Source organism: Adiantum capillus-veneris, chromosome 12 (genome assembly GCF_014529385.1).
Source record: "Adiantum capillus-veneris isolate H3 chromosome 12, ASM1452938v2, whole genome shotgun sequence".
Taxonomy (NCBI): Eukaryota; Viridiplantae; Streptophyta; class Polypodiopsida; order Polypodiales; family Pteridaceae; genus Adiantum; species Adiantum capillus-veneris.
In genome coordinates this window covers 40,182,499-40,199,884 of record NC_140942.1, presented here as the reverse complement: position 1 = coordinate 40,199,884, position 17,386 = coordinate 40,182,499, and the positions used below count along the sequence as shown (strand labels likewise).

At 40.4% G+C, this 17,386-nt stretch overlaps 1 protein-coding gene across 1 annotated transcript; it reads right to left on the bottom strand.

The window, feature by feature from the left end:
* Positions 1-2,909: 2,909 nt before the first annotated feature.
* On the bottom strand, positions 2,910-6,519 carry LOC147445624 (peroxidase 29-like). Its single transcript, XM_086525076.1, has 3 exons — positions 6,050-6,519; positions 5,096-5,450; positions 2,910-3,521 (listed from the first exon to the last, which is right to left on the bottom strand). The coding sequence occupies exons 1-3, from the start codon at positions 6,314-6,316 to the stop codon at positions 3,133-3,135; spliced, it is 1,011 nt and encodes a 336-aa protein (XP_086381202.1). The 5' UTR covers positions 6,317-6,519; the 3' UTR covers positions 2,910-3,132.
* Positions 6,520-17,386: the final 10,867 nt, after the last annotated feature.

Here is a 17,386-nt window from a genome sequence, read left to right as displayed (position 1 = left end):
CTAATGATGTTCTATTACTTCAAGCAAATTTGAAAGACCAAGAACTGTTGGGTGCTTGAGAATGCTCTATCAAATAGCTAGCTTCATAGACATTGTTCAAGGAAGTAGGAAATGGATACTCTTCATTGGTAAAAGGAAGGACTCGGACGAGTGGTACAGGGCCATCGACACCGTACTGATCAAATAGTGCTAACCAGATTATGGGTAGTTGTTTACCTCTTGATGAGGCTAGGTAGCTTTTTGTTGTATTGCAAAATCCCTCAAGGCTCGACACGAGCTTGAGGTTGCTTTGTACATTTAAGTTAGAGATTACAATACATCCACTCATCGTAATTGTGAGTTTGGCAAAAAAAGAAAAATTATCTTGCCACACCCTCCCTTGTGGCTACTCATCAGCATATATTAATTTTCACGGGGGTGGTGATTTCTCATACCCTCTCCCATGAATCATGATATGGGCTAGAGACCCTGGTGCTTACCAACACATAGATTTAAGCTTCAAAAAACCATGAAAGATCCCTTGAACGTCTACATTTATAGGACAATTTTGAAGCCGCTATCATTCACATGAGTAGAGGCCTAAGTCAAAGCAGTAAGGTTCTTGATGTAGTACTACATGCAGCTAGATTTTTGAGAGTCATGTGCTTATCGAGCATAGATCCTTCTGGATGGAGATTTATGACTCGCAATCCAACATCTAACCTGTTCTTTTTTAATTGTGACCAACAAAAACACATTTCATAATCCTATCATCCAATTGCATATGATGTTACGGAGGTACCAAGCATAGGCCAAGCAATCAAAGGACATGTCACAGAGAGTCATCTACAGCTTAAATCTTAAATCATTTCACTAGTTGTTCTTAGTGACCCTTGTGTTATACATGGATAAGCTTTGAACTACATGTATTTGTTATGTCAGACAATACATCAAGATGTTGTTGTCTATAGATTTGGCCTTGAGGATTGCAAGCCTATAGCTACTCCTATAAAGATAGTTTTGAAATATATATCCTCCTGCGTTTTGAAATATGTATCCATCTTAATGAGAGCTACCTTGTACTAAACCTTACAACTAGAAAAAGCAACTCTAGGCTTCTTCTTGAGGTAATGGGCACGGTTGTAACATCGACAACAAAGATAGTGTCAAGGGTGATGAACATCGTCCCTAGTGGCAAAATCAACAACAAAGTGTGATGATGGCAAAGCCATGGGAGTCTTCGCACTATGCAGCAATGGGAGCCATGGTGGCATGGGGGAAGGGATCTAGGGCAAGCCCATGTGACGTAGTGTCGTCGGTGAACAACAATATCTCACAGGTTTGTTCACTATTTTTGCCTTAATAGCAAGATTTTCAAGACAACATAAGAACTAATGAGTTATTACATGCCCAAAGTAATCACCATGATCAAACTAATCCAACAACTCTAATTAGGTCTCATGCCAGAGTCTCAAAATGGCAAAGATATCATAGAACAAAGAAGAGAAGGTGGATTCATTTTTGTATCCTTGAGAGGATAGTTCTTTTGTCACATGGATGCTTTGGCGGTATATGCTTGTTCTCTTCAAAATCTCAACCAATGGATACATTCCTTTTAATGGTAAAAGGAAGAACAAGATGCTTTTACTGAAATTAGAAATATTTTTGGTGAGTTCCGCAAAAAGAATTCAATGATGGGAATTACCATCTTACTAGTAAACGTTGGCTTGGCAACTATTGTTGAAAACTTCTTGCAAATGCACCCAAAAAAAAAAAAAAGCCCTTTTGTTTTAAGAGAAATGGTTGAAAACTTCTTCCTAATGTACAAAAGTACTTTTAAGCTCTTTTCTTTTAAGAGACAAATATTATTTAGGAGTGCATATTGGTAACTATGGTGCCCCCCACACGGAAAGGGACAATCGTTATATAAACCTAGATTTCTCACACAATGAGGGTGGGGATAATATGTGAGAATGCTAATTGCACCTCTTTGAGGTACAGGTTTTTGGTTTCGGAGAAGAAGAAGAAGAAGCCCGCCGGGGCGGGGGGGGGGGGGGGGGGGTGTTGTTTCTTTCGCCTTTGAGTAGATGGTGGTAAATATTAAGGACTTTTGATTCTAGGTGACCATATGAATGGATAGAAGCAAAGCAAGTGATGGATGTTTCTATGCTCATAAATGGTATCGAACTTCCTCTAGGAGTGACTCAGATTAGCAAATTGGTAGAGACTATACATTTAATAGAACCTCTGATCCTTATATTATGCCTATGCAACAAGTTAAATGAGAAAGTTAACGAAAGATTAGAAAGATGATTGACTGAAATGGGACCACTCAACGAAAAAATTTGTTAGGTTTCCTCACGAGTATATCAAATTACATTGGAAGTGCCGACCTAATCAAGCCTTTATGATGCCAATTGTGTCACACCTCTGTGCTCGTATAACAAGGTACACCTCTATGTTAGTATAACACATGGTAGAAGTGCAAGTATGTCTGGTACGATACTAGAACCATTTGAGGAGTCAGTGCAAAGTGTAGACTAAGACCAAGCTATGGGGTTTTATGCAAGGCAAGCATCTAAAGTTGTAGAGAAGTGCAAATAAACACTTTCCAACTCACATCATCATCTAAGAAGTCAGGGCGAAGTATAGTCGAAGATCAAGCTATGGTTTTATGCAATGCAAGCATCTGAGACTATAAGACTTTTCATGTCCATATAAAGAGGTGATCCATTGCATTTCTCTTCTTCTTTGCTCTCATGTAGAGTCTCCCTCTTTTTAGAGTTTGTTGGCAATATGTAGATAGGGTTTCCTTAACACTGTGGAACTGTATACAATATTTGAAGTCTGTAGCAATCAATGGACCCAAGTAAAGAAGCAACCAACGAGAGTTTGAAATCGCAAAAGGAAATAAAATCAATGAAATAAAATAAAATCAAACATGGTATCTTTAATATTATTTGTATCGTTGTTACTATTTGGATGTACACAACGGGATAGCACCAAAATGCCTTTGGTGCGAGGAAAGCATGAGACTTGAGTGATTTCCTCATATTTTTATTCAAGAATGGATTGCGTTCTTACAATTCTTGGCCTACTTTTCCTTTACCCTATGCAACGAGTCTTGAACTCAAGACATGTTACGAGATTGAGCTAGTTAGAGGAGCGGCAGTCGCCGCGGACCTCTCCCTGGTTGCCGGAAAGGACATTGAAGGAGGAGAGCTTGACGAAGGCAGAGGCGAAGTTGGAGAAGAAGGCAGAAGGATTGGCGGCGTAGTTTTGGACAATCGGGCCTGTGCGCGGGTCCAGGCCGAGCTCTGAATCGATGGTGAGGAGGCCCCTCCTGTTGAGCACATTGCGAAAATAGCTGTTGTCAAACCTCAAGTTGGAGGTGTCCAGCGCCGCAAACGCGTTGCTTGGAAACCTTCTGGGACACCTGGCCTTTAGAGAGTTTGCAAAGAGTAGCCCCATGTTGGGATCCCTGGTTGGATAGAGCCTGTCCACAAAGTTGGTGCAATGTGCTACCCCCAGGGTATGGGCACCTACACACACACACACACAGTTACTATTGCCTCCTCATTTCTTTGTTTCTTTTTACACAAATGTCACCTCTCTCTCTCTCTCTCTCTCTCTCTCTCTCTCTCTCTCTCTCTTAAGAGGTCTTCAGTTAAAGACTCGTCTCCAAAAGATCTGAGTCTTTTGGGAGTGTTCTTCCAACATATACAGATACATGTGTCATGAGCTTACATACATACAATCCCTTAGACCCTCAAAGCATTTCCTCTTAGAGTGGCTTCCTGAAGGCCCTTCAAAAAAGGATGGCAAACATGATAGGTACAAATGGTTAGCCACAGCTAGGATCTCAAGACCAACTTCTTACAAGAATTAACTTGAGGCTTACAGGTTCCACCATTTCAATAGCAACCAAAAAAGAACCTATCTGAAAATGAGATAAATGTGTGGAAATCGAAACCTTTGCTCATACATACACAAACTCGACAGCCCATGTTTAAGAGTGAACAGCAAGGTTTTGGTGTTTTAAGAGTTTTGAGCTCCATGGGTTCTACAAACAAGCTTCTATTTGTGGGAGATCATCGTATGAATTTGTCTCGCTAATCTCTTTAAACTTCTATAGTAGTTTATTTTTTTAAAGGTATTTTTTGAGCTTATTTAACATGTTGCCATAAGAAACCCTACCCCATTGTCAAATGCATCACTAGACCTGGTTAGTTATGTAGATCTCTCTCTCTCTCTCTCTCTCTCTCTCTCTCTCTCTCTCTCTCTCTCTCTCTCTCTCTCTCTCTCTCTCTCTCTCTCTCTCATGTGTTCTTCCACTACATGCACGACATTGATGGAGTGTCGAACACAAGGCTCTTGGATCCTAGGTGGCTTAATGCAAAAAGGGAGTGTGAAAGTGGTGCAAATCTTGCAACAAGTGATTTCATAATCTATTCATAAAACAAATTGAGGTAACCCCTAATCTCAAATGAAAATGACAGTTCTTTTGTTGTACTCACACAATCATCAATGTCCTCCAAATGTTGAGGTTTTTGTCCCTAAAGACTTAACCATGAAAGCATTTATTCAATGAGGAGAAGTTAGAACACATGTAGCAATCACATATATTCCTGGTTAACCATATTTATAATGGACAGACTACACTGTCAATAAAGGCCTAAGTCATAATAGTAATTAGAACTACCTCTTGTGGTACATAGGGAGAGATAACGGCCATATCTCACTAGATACATGTATTATAGGAGCCACCGAACTCTATGCTTCACTTGGGCACGTTATTAAAGCAAGAGGTTGAATGGTCACTTATTCAAGCATAATACACTACATTTCCACCAGCCTTGTATTGTATGAATAAGCCATTTCGATTGGGCTGCTTTACTCTTATGTGGAAAATGCCCAAACTTTCATGCAACTACTCTTCTCTCCCTTTCAAAAAGAATCAGATTTTGTAGGTGAAGGTCACTAGGTATGACTACAAAGAGTAGAGCTTTCCAAAAACAAGTCATTATAAGACCCTTTCCAAAAGAAAAAAAATTAGGTAACAGAAATCAAAATGTAGGACAGGATAACAATGAGAAGAGATGTTGAAGGACTGTACCTAGAATCGCAACACTCTCGGGCAGGTTCATTCCCATGGAGCCAAAGAGGGAGAGCATGCCTGAAACGCTGATTGAGGCAGAGGGGAGTGACGATTGTGCCACAGAGGAGCTTGCCCTGAACCCATCAAGCCGACCGAGCGGTATGGCAATGTCGGGGCCACCATTCAGCGCAACCGCGTCCCTTGCAGCAATGGCTATAATATCCGCACATGACACTGTTTGTGGGCATGCTGCCTCCAACCGCCTCTTCACATTGTCTATGAAATCCAGCCTTCTCACTCCCAAATTAGCACTTGCCTCAACTTCTGCCGTGCCATCATCCCCGCTATCAAGCAATATGGATGCATCACATCCCTGCATGAAGCATGAATGAGAAAGTAAGCACATTATAAAACCTAAAGATGAGCCTGCTTTCCATGCATTTGGCAGGAACCTAATGCAAACGTGTGCACACACACATACAATTGAGATTTCTCGTGCAAATTTCAGCAGTTAAATTTAGAAACCTAAGCGAATGCATGCACGCATGCACACATACAGTTAGCATGCATATTTCAGCAATTAAAGCATGCACCAGATCCCTGCATAGAGCATGAATGAGAAGGTAAGAACATCCAAAACCGAGAGATCAATCTGCTTTGTTTTGCATTTCACAGGAAACTAAGCAAACGTGTGCACGCATGTGCATGTGTACAATTGTGATTTTTCCATGCAAATTTCAGCAATTAAATGCATGAATTCCATGCAGCTTACATATGCACAAATACAAACATATGCATACATGAATTTATAGACCTGGTTCGGAACTTCAAAGATGGCGTAGTTACTTCCCTAGCCAAGCTCAATGTATGCATTTTATATATACGTAACTCTTGCATTTATGACCGTGGGGTTTTGATTCTCAGTTGTTAAAGTTGCTACATTTAATTGCCTCCATAGCCACTTCCACTTACAAAGACTTGGCAATCATGAAATAGAAGACGGATCATGGCAGCAGGCGAGGTGGGATCGCGCACGAAAAGTCCACGCATAGTACTTCGCACAATGCTCTCAACATTGGGGCAGCTGGTGGCATAATAGCCCCTTCCCAAGGAGGAAACAGAGGAAGCTGCACATAGCAGTCCTACAAGTAAGATCATCACAGCTTTTGGGCAGCACATTCTCAAAATGGACACCATAACGGGCTGGTTGCAGGAATCGCATGCACGGGCAGCGTGCATACAACACCACACAAGGGCGCGCAAGCACACACTCACACAGACAAGCTCTTGCTGCAAAATGTCAAAATGACAATGAAAAGAGCAGAGATGCTCTAAGCCAAAGGCACTTCAATGCTAAGAGAGCAGCCTCGCCTATCCCTCTCCCTCTCTCCTTCTCTCTCGCTCTCTCGATTTCACTTGCACACACACATCGTTTTAAACTCATACAGACAGACATAGAGGCAAAGCGCGTTCTGCATTTATGTCTGAGTACAAGCTTTGCTCTCTGCTCTCGTGATCTTCAACAAAGACTACCTACCTTTTTGGTTCGGTCCCGTAGCTGAGAAGCTCCATGTTCCGCGAGTCTGCACTTGGTCTCATGTGATTACAAACCTGTCATGTCACCGTCTCTTCATTTACGCAGGAAGCGCTTCTCTCCCTCCTCCTTAACTCCTCCATCGGCCGGTACACAGTACCGCCACTGCACCGCACCCATTGAGGCCATAAGTTCATAATCGTTGTTACACTAGCCATGTGTTCGAATCTCATCTCTAGCTCTCACTGTTAAGGGCTTTGTGGGAATTGCAAACAAAAAAAAACAATGCATTTGTTAGGATTTGAACGGCATCCTCTTCTTTCAAAAGACAAGGAGTTGGAGGTACTACCTTCTTTTTGGAAGGGCTTATTCCCCTTCTCAAGACGAAAATATCACATTGGTAACTTAGCAATATGTTTCCCTGAGAATATAATCAGACAACATGTTTGGTGAACTTTTGAGTAGAATCTCTTTTCACACAAACCTTAGTGTTGGTCGAAACATTCTCCAGTAGCATTTTGGAAGTACACGAATACTAAAAGAAACTTCTACTTGATAATTACTTTCTTGTTTTCAATCTTGTAGCATGTCTTTATTTCTCTAACTCAAATGGACATCTTAATCTAATCCCCTCACATTGGCGAATACGGGAGGACGCAACCTGCTCTGATACCAATTGTTGGAATTAGGGTTGCAGGAAAACACACACAGCTTGGAGAAGGCGAAGGAAGCTCAAGGCACACAATAGAGAGTGTATTACTTAGTGTGCAATGGAAAGATAGATAGCCCTAGAGTGATGGGCGTATATACAATGAACGGCGGGGAAAAACTCCTACAGAGGGAAAAAATGCCCCGACGGTCCTAGTGTGTTCACACACATCACTACCACATGTATATGGTAACAGTGTACCCAATCATTTAAACATAGACCTCCAAAAGTGACTATTAAACTTGGGATCACGATCACTCACAATGTTACTTTGCAACCCATACAGCCTGTATGGATTGTCCACAAATAACTTAGCTAACTCTGGAGTCTTAACTGACGATGGTTCTAGTTGGTATAAACTTACAAAGATTAGCCAATTGGTCTACGACCACCCATACCGAGTCATGATCTCATACAATGGTTGGTAAACCCACAATTAAATCCATAGAGATACTTTCCCATTTACCATTAGGAATCTCCAACGGATGCAAAAGATCTCCTGCCTTCAGGCACTCTGCTTGATTTACTTGATATTTTTAGCAATATAAGACATGTTCTTGAACATAGCCGTGTAAACTTGGTCAGTAAAATTATCGTCTTACGAGAGCATAAGTTTTCTTTATGCTTTGGTGCCTTGCACTTGGATTGTCATGACATTCATAAATAATTTTTGGCACCGAATGTTCGCATTCGTCGGTACACAAACTCTCCCCTTGTGGAGTAGGTACCCATCATCTATGGAAAAATTCTTCCATCTCTGCATCTCATCACTCGAAAGAGGAGAATTGAGTGTGGAGGTTAAATATGCACATATCAACATTGGAGTGAGAAGGATTCCTAATTTGTACATGACTCCACACTTTGGACTTTTCCTCATCATGCTTATATTTGCCCTTAAAAGATTTCAGATACTCACTTTAAAGTTCCATGAAAGAAGAGAGTTGATCTCCGGCATATGACTAAGAGCATTAGCTACCGCATTGTATCATCCTTTACGATACCGGAGCTTTGCATCATACTCCTGAAGAATCTCACCCCATATTGCCTTTTGACCCTTCAAATATGTTTGTCGTGTAAATTATTTTATGCTTTCATGGTCAAACACAATCTCAAATTGAGCTCTATACAAATAATGCCTCCATGTCTTTAAATCTGACACTACTGCATAAAGTTCTCTTTCGTAAGTAGAATAATCATAATTGGCAAAATCAAGCTTTTTGCTTTCAAATTGGCCTTCCCTCCTACAGAAGGACTACTCCAATAGCACGATAACTGGCATCCATTCTAAAACAAATGGCTTCAAAGGATCCACAATAGCTAAAATAGGAGTTGTAGCTAATGCATCCTTGAGAGCGTCAAAACTTTGTATTTGAGATTCATCTCACTAAAAGGCTTTTCCCTTGGCTTTTAGTTGGTATGTCATCGGAACAACAATATGAGCATAGCATTTAACGAGCCTTTCAATAAAAACCTACAAATCCTAAGAAAATGTGTTACTCTTCCAAGTTTCTACGAGAAGGCCACCTCCAAATGGCATCCACTTTGGATTGATCCATGTGTAACCTATTAGCTGAAATAACATGCCCTACCTAATGAATTGTCTCCTTGAGAAAATCACACTTTGATTCTTTGGCAAAGAACTTATTTTCTCGTAACAATTCAAACATTTGCTTCAGATGTTGTAAGTGCTCTTCCTTAGAGGCACTATACACAAGAATGTCATCGAGAAAAATCATGAAAAACTTGCTCAAATATGGTTTCAAAACACTATCCATAAAAGTCATGAAAGTTACGGGTGCATTGGTTAACCTAAAGGGCATAACCAAAAACTCATAGTGTCCAAACCTTGTTCGGAATGCAGTTTTGGGTATATCAGCAAGCCTAATGCGTACTTGATGATACCTTGATTGCAAGTCTATCTTTATAAAGATACAAGCATGGGTGAGTTTATCAAATAACTCATCCAATCATTATAATGACTACTTGTTCTTAACAATAATCACATTCAAACCACAATAGTCTATGCACATGCACATATTATCGTCTTTTTTCTTCACCAATAAGATGGGAAAGGCCCATGGTGAAGAACTGTGTTGGATAAACCCTTTATTGAGATAGTTAGCAAGCTGACATAGCCAAAGACAAAGTACTCACCGAATGGAAAATCTTGAAGCTCTCTCCCTATGAATCCATTCACAAATATGTAGACAAGTTTTGGGACCTAGAACTCAAAGCCACTGTCTTCTAAAAGTTGGATTTTGAAGAGCAAAAGCAACAATATTGTGCAGGCTTAACTGAAGAAATGGCGGAGTATGTTAACTCCCAAAGGCCACGCACCATATCGGCGGTTATACACCTTACCTACTTCAGTAAGATTGACCTAAAAAGTGGCTATCATCAAATAAGGGTAGTTGATCAAGACATTGTAAAGACCGCATTTCGCACTACGTTTGGTCTTTACGAATACATTGTCATGCCTTTTGGCTTGACCAATGCACCAGCTATATTCAACCACTTGATGGAGAAGCTATTCAGGCCTCACTGAACCTTTACTGGAGTGTTCTTTGATGGTATCATCATCTACTCTAATTCATTAGACGAACACAAGCGACACCTCTAGGTAATATTTCAAGTTCTAAGAGAGAATAAACTTTATGTTAATCGAAAGAAAAGTGAATTTTTCTTACAAGAGATTCAGTATTTAGGTCACATTATCTCTCAAGATGGCATCTAAATGGATCCATCAAAGTTAGAGGTAATAAAAGGATGGCCTAAACCAAGGAATCTTCATGAATTAAAAAGCTTTATAGGTATGTGTGCATACTATAGACGCTTCATAGAAAAGTTCTCACTAATAGCAAGACCATTACATGACCTAACAAAGGAAAATGTTAGGTACACATGGTCTGCCAAGGAGAACAATGCTTTCGAAAAGCTTATCTCTCAACCTGTGCTTACACTACCGGATCTCTCAAAGCCATTTGAGGTCCAATGTGATGCTTGTGGTGATTGCCTTGGAGCTGTTTTGCTTCAAGAAGGGCACGCCATAGGCTATGAAAGTCGAAGGCTCGACCCTGTTGAGCAATCTCTAGGAATATATGAAAAGGAACTCCTTGCAATTCTACATGCCTTAGACTCATGGAAGCACTATTTATTGGGGACTCCTTTCATTCTACGAACGGATCACCAAAGTCTTAAGTACTTCATGATGCAGACCAAGCTCTCCAACAAAAAAAATGAGGTGGGTAAACTTTCTCTCGCAATTTCATTTTCATATTGCTCACATTGCTGGCAAGCATAATCAAATAGCCGATGCACTCTCAAGAAGGCCGAGAGTGAATGCGGTTTCCATAGCAACTCACAATGATCTATCTTCTATGATAGATGAGTATCCTATTGATCCTGATTTTAGAGATGTGATTTCAGCCCTTGCACTAGGGAAGAAAGAGGAACCATTTACTTTACAAGATGGTTATCTTCTCTACGGCAATAGACTATGCGTCACTAGCTCACTATGTGAGAAAGTAATGTATGAATTTTATGCAGGGCATAGAGGGATTCAATCTACCCTAAAGGGGATTGAAACATATTTCTATTGGCCTACCATGAAAGCAAACATACAAGAGTATGTTTCTAAATGTGTGGTATGCCAAAAGACGAAGTTTGATAGAGGGAAGCAACTTGGATTGCTTCAACCTTTGCCAATCCCTAATTCACCATGGGAGAGCATATCCATGGATTTTATCTTTGGATTCCCTAAGTCTATCCATGGGAATACGGGAATATGGACGATAGTAGACAGGTTCAATAAACAAGCTCATTTTATACATGTCAAAAAGACTATCAAAGACCATCAAATGGCAACCCTCTTCATTTCACAAATCTTCAATTACCATGGCTTGCCAATGTCCATAGTGTCAGATAGAGATCCTAGAATGACCAATACTTTTTGTAAGGGTCTCTTTGAGAATTTAGGAACAAGGCTAAATTTCTCTTTGGCCTATCACCCGCAAACGGATGGCCAAAGTGAAATAGATAACCTAACAATTCTCGATCTACTAAAAGCCTATGTAACGGAAGTAGATCAAAGATCCAAATGGGAGAAGTACTTACCGTTAGTGGAGTATGCCCACAATAACACTGTACATACTTCCACGGGAAAAGAACCTTTTGAGGTGATTGAGGGAAGATCAAAAAGTCCCTTGCTACTTAAGGTACACGGGAAGATGTTCGTTGCAGATGAGTATAGCTGAGACCTACAAGAATCTTTCCAAAAGATTAGGGATGCTATCTCTATCTCACAGGAAAGGAAAAAGGCTGCTCCAAACAAGCACAGAAGAGCCCAAGCCTTTAAAGAAAATGACTGGGTCTTATTAAAATTTCCCAAGGTTCGATTAAGGCACAAGACAGGCAAGAATCCTACTGGACACCAAAAGTACTATGCTAAGTTAGCAAAAAGGTACTATGGTCCCTTCCAGATTCTTAGGCCAATCAATGAGATGGCCTATAAACTCAAGTTGCCCAGTCATTCGCTCATACACAATGCTTTCCATGTGAGCCTATTAAAGCTTACAAAGGAGAGCCACCTCAAGAACCAACTATTGAAGACCCATCGGAGATCGAGGACCAAGAAGAGGTGCTGCAGCCTGAGTCCATTCTCCAACATGAAGACAAGGTACTAAGAGGCGGTAAGACTATCCGACGATATCTTATTAAGTTTAAAATTTATCCTTTTGAAGATGCTAGATGGATGCAAGGCATACAATCAAAGGATAACCTAAACCTTGTCAATGCTTAGGATGCTTCCCTAGAGTAAGCAAATGTACAAATGTTAAAAATGAACAAAGGTTTTGTCTTATAAGACTCTCTTTTTCTTTATTGTGCACAAAAATGAAGTAGTATGCATGCTTAGATCAAGTTTGCGGAGACGACGTCTCTCGAACACCAAGTAGAGCTTGCCACTCTACTATGGAAGACTGATAGGACTAATGTGCAGACATGCTTGCAGCAGCTAAGGCTCTCAAGAACCAAATGGACTAGTCATCCATTATGGAACGATGTTGTAGGGTAACATAGGGATCCTCTACCTGCTAAGAAAAGGACTAATGAATATGCTTTATCTTCTCTACCCCATAGTCGAGGACGACTATGATTTCAAGAGAGAGGTAATGTCATAATAATCAATATCTAATTCTCCTAAATGATTTTCTCATGTTAAACTGATCATTTAATATGGGGAAGTTCCAGGGGGGAGAAAAAAGCTAGAAATTGGTTAAGCTAGCAGATCGGCCACAGTAGGGATCCAAAGGAGGAAAAATAGGGATCCAAGGGGGGGGGGCGGGGGGGGGCATATGTAAAAGAGCCATGTGCAAAAATGGGCTTAAAAGACCCTACGGTTCAGCCCATAAAGACTTCCATAAAGCTCTCACAAAAGGGAAAAGGGGGACACATGTCAGAAGGCTATCACTTATACTGCTTAATTCCCATTGGCTAGGCCTGGGGAGGTTCAATAGGACTGTAGCAAGAGCAAATTGGAAGGGGGGTCGACCAAGAGAAAGAGGGGGCTGATTTTTGCAAGGATTATTACACATACACTCACACAATCTGATGTGTGAAGCAAAGAAGACTCTCTCTCCTTCTCAAGCTTTAATGGAAAGCTTACCACCTACTCCAAGCTTGTGAGAAGGGAGGCCTACACCAGCAACTCTTGGATTTGTGATGCAAATCCAACCAAGAGCCAAGATTCAATGCATGCTCACCTTCTCTACCATGCTAATTACTAAGCTAAGCTATGCTAATATGAGTGATTATGTGAGGAGATGTACATCTTTCTCGTAAGAATACTCCTTCTTCCTCTCAATCTACTCTCATACCCCGCTAGCTCTCACCATCTTTGAAGGTGCGTGAGGTCTTGGGTTTGAGACCGTGAGGGAATTGATGTTGTGTTTGATAAGTGTTTTGCTTAGTGCATGAAGTTTCCATCTTCATTGCACTAGCTAGTATTGAAGGAACACAAGAAATTGTATTGTAAAATGTCTCTCTTGATGGGAGAAACCATAATACAAAGCCTTTTGGAGGGGGGACTGGCTCCATGCAAATCCGGTCCTCAACTGTTGTCAATTGCTTAATTTCTCTCTCTTTTGAAGTATTGTTCATGCCATCTAACTAGGTGTTATGCTTTTTGTTGCTCTCTCCACCCAAGCACTCTTGTTATTCTCATTAGGAATCTATTCTAATGAAATGCTCACTATGTTCATGCTATTTTCCGCTACACACAAGTTACTAGACCATTAAATGTTACACCCTTGAATCTCTAGTCGTACATCTTTCACTTGAGTATCTCACACCTCAGTGTCATGGCCATTCATCATTGCTACTTTGTAACGGTAGGAACTTGGAGTCCGGGGCAACTTCAGATGTTTCACAAACTTATAGTTAATGAAATTGTACAAAGAACCATTGTCCACCAATATCTGCACCTTGTGCCCTTGGATAGACCCATGCATATGCACCAACTCATGTGGACCAAAGGTCGGTTGACACATTGAGGCGATTATACAGCATTCGTGCACCGCTTTCGAGTGTGTTACCTCCACATTGGAGAAACAAGAGGAGGACTCAAGAGGTAACCGTTGCACCATCTTTATTGCTTTTTCCTTATGTTGGGCATCAAATTTCCCCTTGGAACAATCCTTTTTCCCATGTCCACTAACATGTGAAACATAATTTTTCTTTTTTAGCCTTCTCAAACTCTTCACTAGGTTATACAATGCTTTCTCATCAGGATCGTCGTGTATATGCACTTGCACTATAGCCTCCTCAAGCATCTTGGGATCCTAGGTTTTGACATGCTTCTTAAGCTGTGATGCCAACCCACGAATAAAACCATGCACTCGTTGAAAGTCATCAAGACCTTCCAATTTGAGAATGACATCACAGTAGTGCGAGATATACTCTAGCATTGTCTTATGCGGATGTGTAGAGCACTTGCCCATGCAAACCAATTTCTATCCTTTTCATTGGTAGGAAGGAATTCTTTGTTGAACACATCTTGCAAGGCTGCCCATGACTAGGGTATGAGGCCCTTCATTTTGAGAGACATCCACCATTTTTAGCCCTTCCCTTCTAGTCTCAAACTCGTTTGCAGTTCCTTGACTGCATCTAGATTGTGAATCCCATTATATAGGCAACTCCTAGCCCCTAGGCCCGTGGCTTGACAAATACCCTACTTATTCCCCTCTTCTATAGAAGTGCATTTTCTATACAAGCCCTTCTAATGACGGACTCATGAAAATTTTGACCTTTATACAATGAAAAAAGCATTGAGAAGCACGAATGGGCATCAAATCCTATCGTAGGTGCCATTGATAACCTTGTATGGCTTAATTAAAACTACAATTTTGTTTTTGCATTCTAAAGATTATGCTATTGGTAGATAAAGAGAAATGTACTTGATATGATATCACACAATCTATTGAGTTCACCTATTTTTTGGTCACTTGTACATTCAAGGGAAGAACACAAAATATACAATTAGTAGTTTTCAGTAGTGGCCATTTATTATGTGCATAAAGGAATAGAAAATGTGGTTCTCAAGGTAACACTTCGTTGCATTTAAAAATTCATCCAATATACCTTTATTGTGTATGAAAATTTATGACTAGCCATTGAGTTGAAAAGGCTCAAATCCTCTTATGACTTCCATCATAGTGTAAGCTTGGCAAGCCTTGTGATTTGACCATGTGCACACATAGCAACATCGTCCACTCTTTTGTATGTCGATTCCCAATGGTAGTGTGTAACGTCCCTTATTAGCAAGCCGTGAATTTTGAATCAAGGTAGCCAAACCTTTAGAGCTCAAGCATGAGCCCATTGTAAATGGTAACTATGGTAACAATTGTTCAACCATTGTAAATGGTAACTATGGTTCAACAAAAATAATAGAGCCCATGATAGGCCATGATCCATTTGGGAGAGAGAGATATGTTGGGAGTAATATAAACTTAAAAGTAGACAAAAGTAAGCTCAAATGTGATCAAAATCTAAGCATTCAAATAGGTGTGATCTCAGTGTGATGCTCAAACTCTTGAACTCGCTTAGGGCATGCATACACAAAGGGACTCTTCCCTAATATCATTATGCCCCGTCTCATATGGAAGGTGGGAGCTAAGCTGCTTGGATTGTTGTTATTGTGCGGATTCCGGAGAAGGGGATAGGCTCAGGTACGTATGGGCTGAGTACAATCTCCTCTCTTAGAGAAGAACATGCTTTTGTAATTGGAGGCAATGTGGGTGGCGTAATGAATAAATCGCAAACCTCCAGATATTTCCCATGTCGTGATACATTGGTGTTGTAGGAAAGCCTCATGCATTATGGCGCCTAGTGATGCAATCCATCTTCCAAACCAATTCTTCATGTCTTGCATCCATTCCATCTCCCATGCACTTGCCTCCCATGCACTTCTAAGAATCTGATGTAGAGAGTTTAGGCACATCTTTATTATGTACTTCACAACTCTCTTCATACCAAAACTCAATGGGAAGTGATCCCGTACACTCAAGGAGAAAGACCATCTAATGTATTTGCAACTTACTTGGACAAAGTTTGTAAGAAAAGGGTTTTGAATAAGTTCAAACTCATTCCAAGTGAAGATACTAATGCCACCACCCTATACTTTAACCCCACAAAAAAGTATAGGGTTTACCAAGGTGTTAAAGAGATATTTTTTGGAAAATCTAAAATTTGGTTTTCTCTCATTGACACGTGTTCAAATGGATAGTACGTTCTCTTGTAGGCTTCAAGATGATACATGGTACATTCATACAATTTGTGGTGGGTCTGAATCTTAAGGCCAATATACTTGAAACTTTGTCCTACTTCAAGTGGCTCGTGATTATACACAATGCAAGGTTTCCTTTTTGAGATTTTCATAAGCATAGACCTTTCCTTTATGTAATGACTATACAAGCAAAAGTATACAAGGAGGATGGTGAGCTTTTGCATCTTCCTGAGTATGAAAAAAACAGAGAGAGAGAGAGAGAGAGAGAGAGAGAGAGAGAGAGAGAGAGAGAGAGAGAGAGAGAGAGAGGAAGGAGATTGTCATTAGAATTTATTTTGGATGAATTTTAAGATTTTCCATGGCCTTTTTCTCTCTAGAAATGACTATTCTAGAGAGGGAAAGCACATGCCAAAGGACAGTGAGGGAAATGACTATACTAGAGAGAGAAAGCACATGCCAGAGGACAACAAGGCATGCAAGGAAGTGCCAAAAAATGTGCATGGAAAATTCTCCTAAGATCTCATAAGAATTCTACGTGACTCAAAACAACAAAAGACCGCTTACATGCAAGAACAAAATAGGATCTTGTAGCAAGGAGAGTAGAGAGATATGATGCAAAGTAGATTAACGAAAACTCAAAATCTAGATTAGCACTATTACAAAGCAATGGTGTTATCCACCCATGCGCTCTCAAGGTAGAGCTTAGATGGCGATATAGATAACTAGAGCAAGTCGGCACGAATATATGGGATTGGTTATCCTTGAATATGGATTCGCTTCAATGTGGGATGTACAATGGTTCATGAAGATGGCCTCCTTATATAGATGTAAAGGAGCCTCTATAAGCTGCCCTCTCTCATGAACGATAGTCATCCATGCGCCCATGTGTAGCCAAGTGGAAGTAGTAGATTCATCTTCAGAGGAACCATATTTTGAGCAACCTAGCAAAGGTAAACAATGAATTCAATGCTGAAACAAAAATATATGATTTTTTTTCAAAGATTTCTCACATGGAAGCTACCTCCAATAATGTTTCTAGTGAAGATTGTACAACAAATATTTTTCAAGCTACTGAACTTGGCATGGGATGTTCTCAAAAAGTCTATCAAGAAGATGAGCCACTACAGGCCACCAATGGATTTATCGGCACTATAGCTGAGCAGGACAATATGTTTATTGCAGATGATTGCATTAATAAAGCTATTATATACACAATACCTGAAAAAGTGTTGGAGGTTGATGAGACAACATAGGATATGCTTGAGGGCTTCCCTTTAGAAGGGGTGC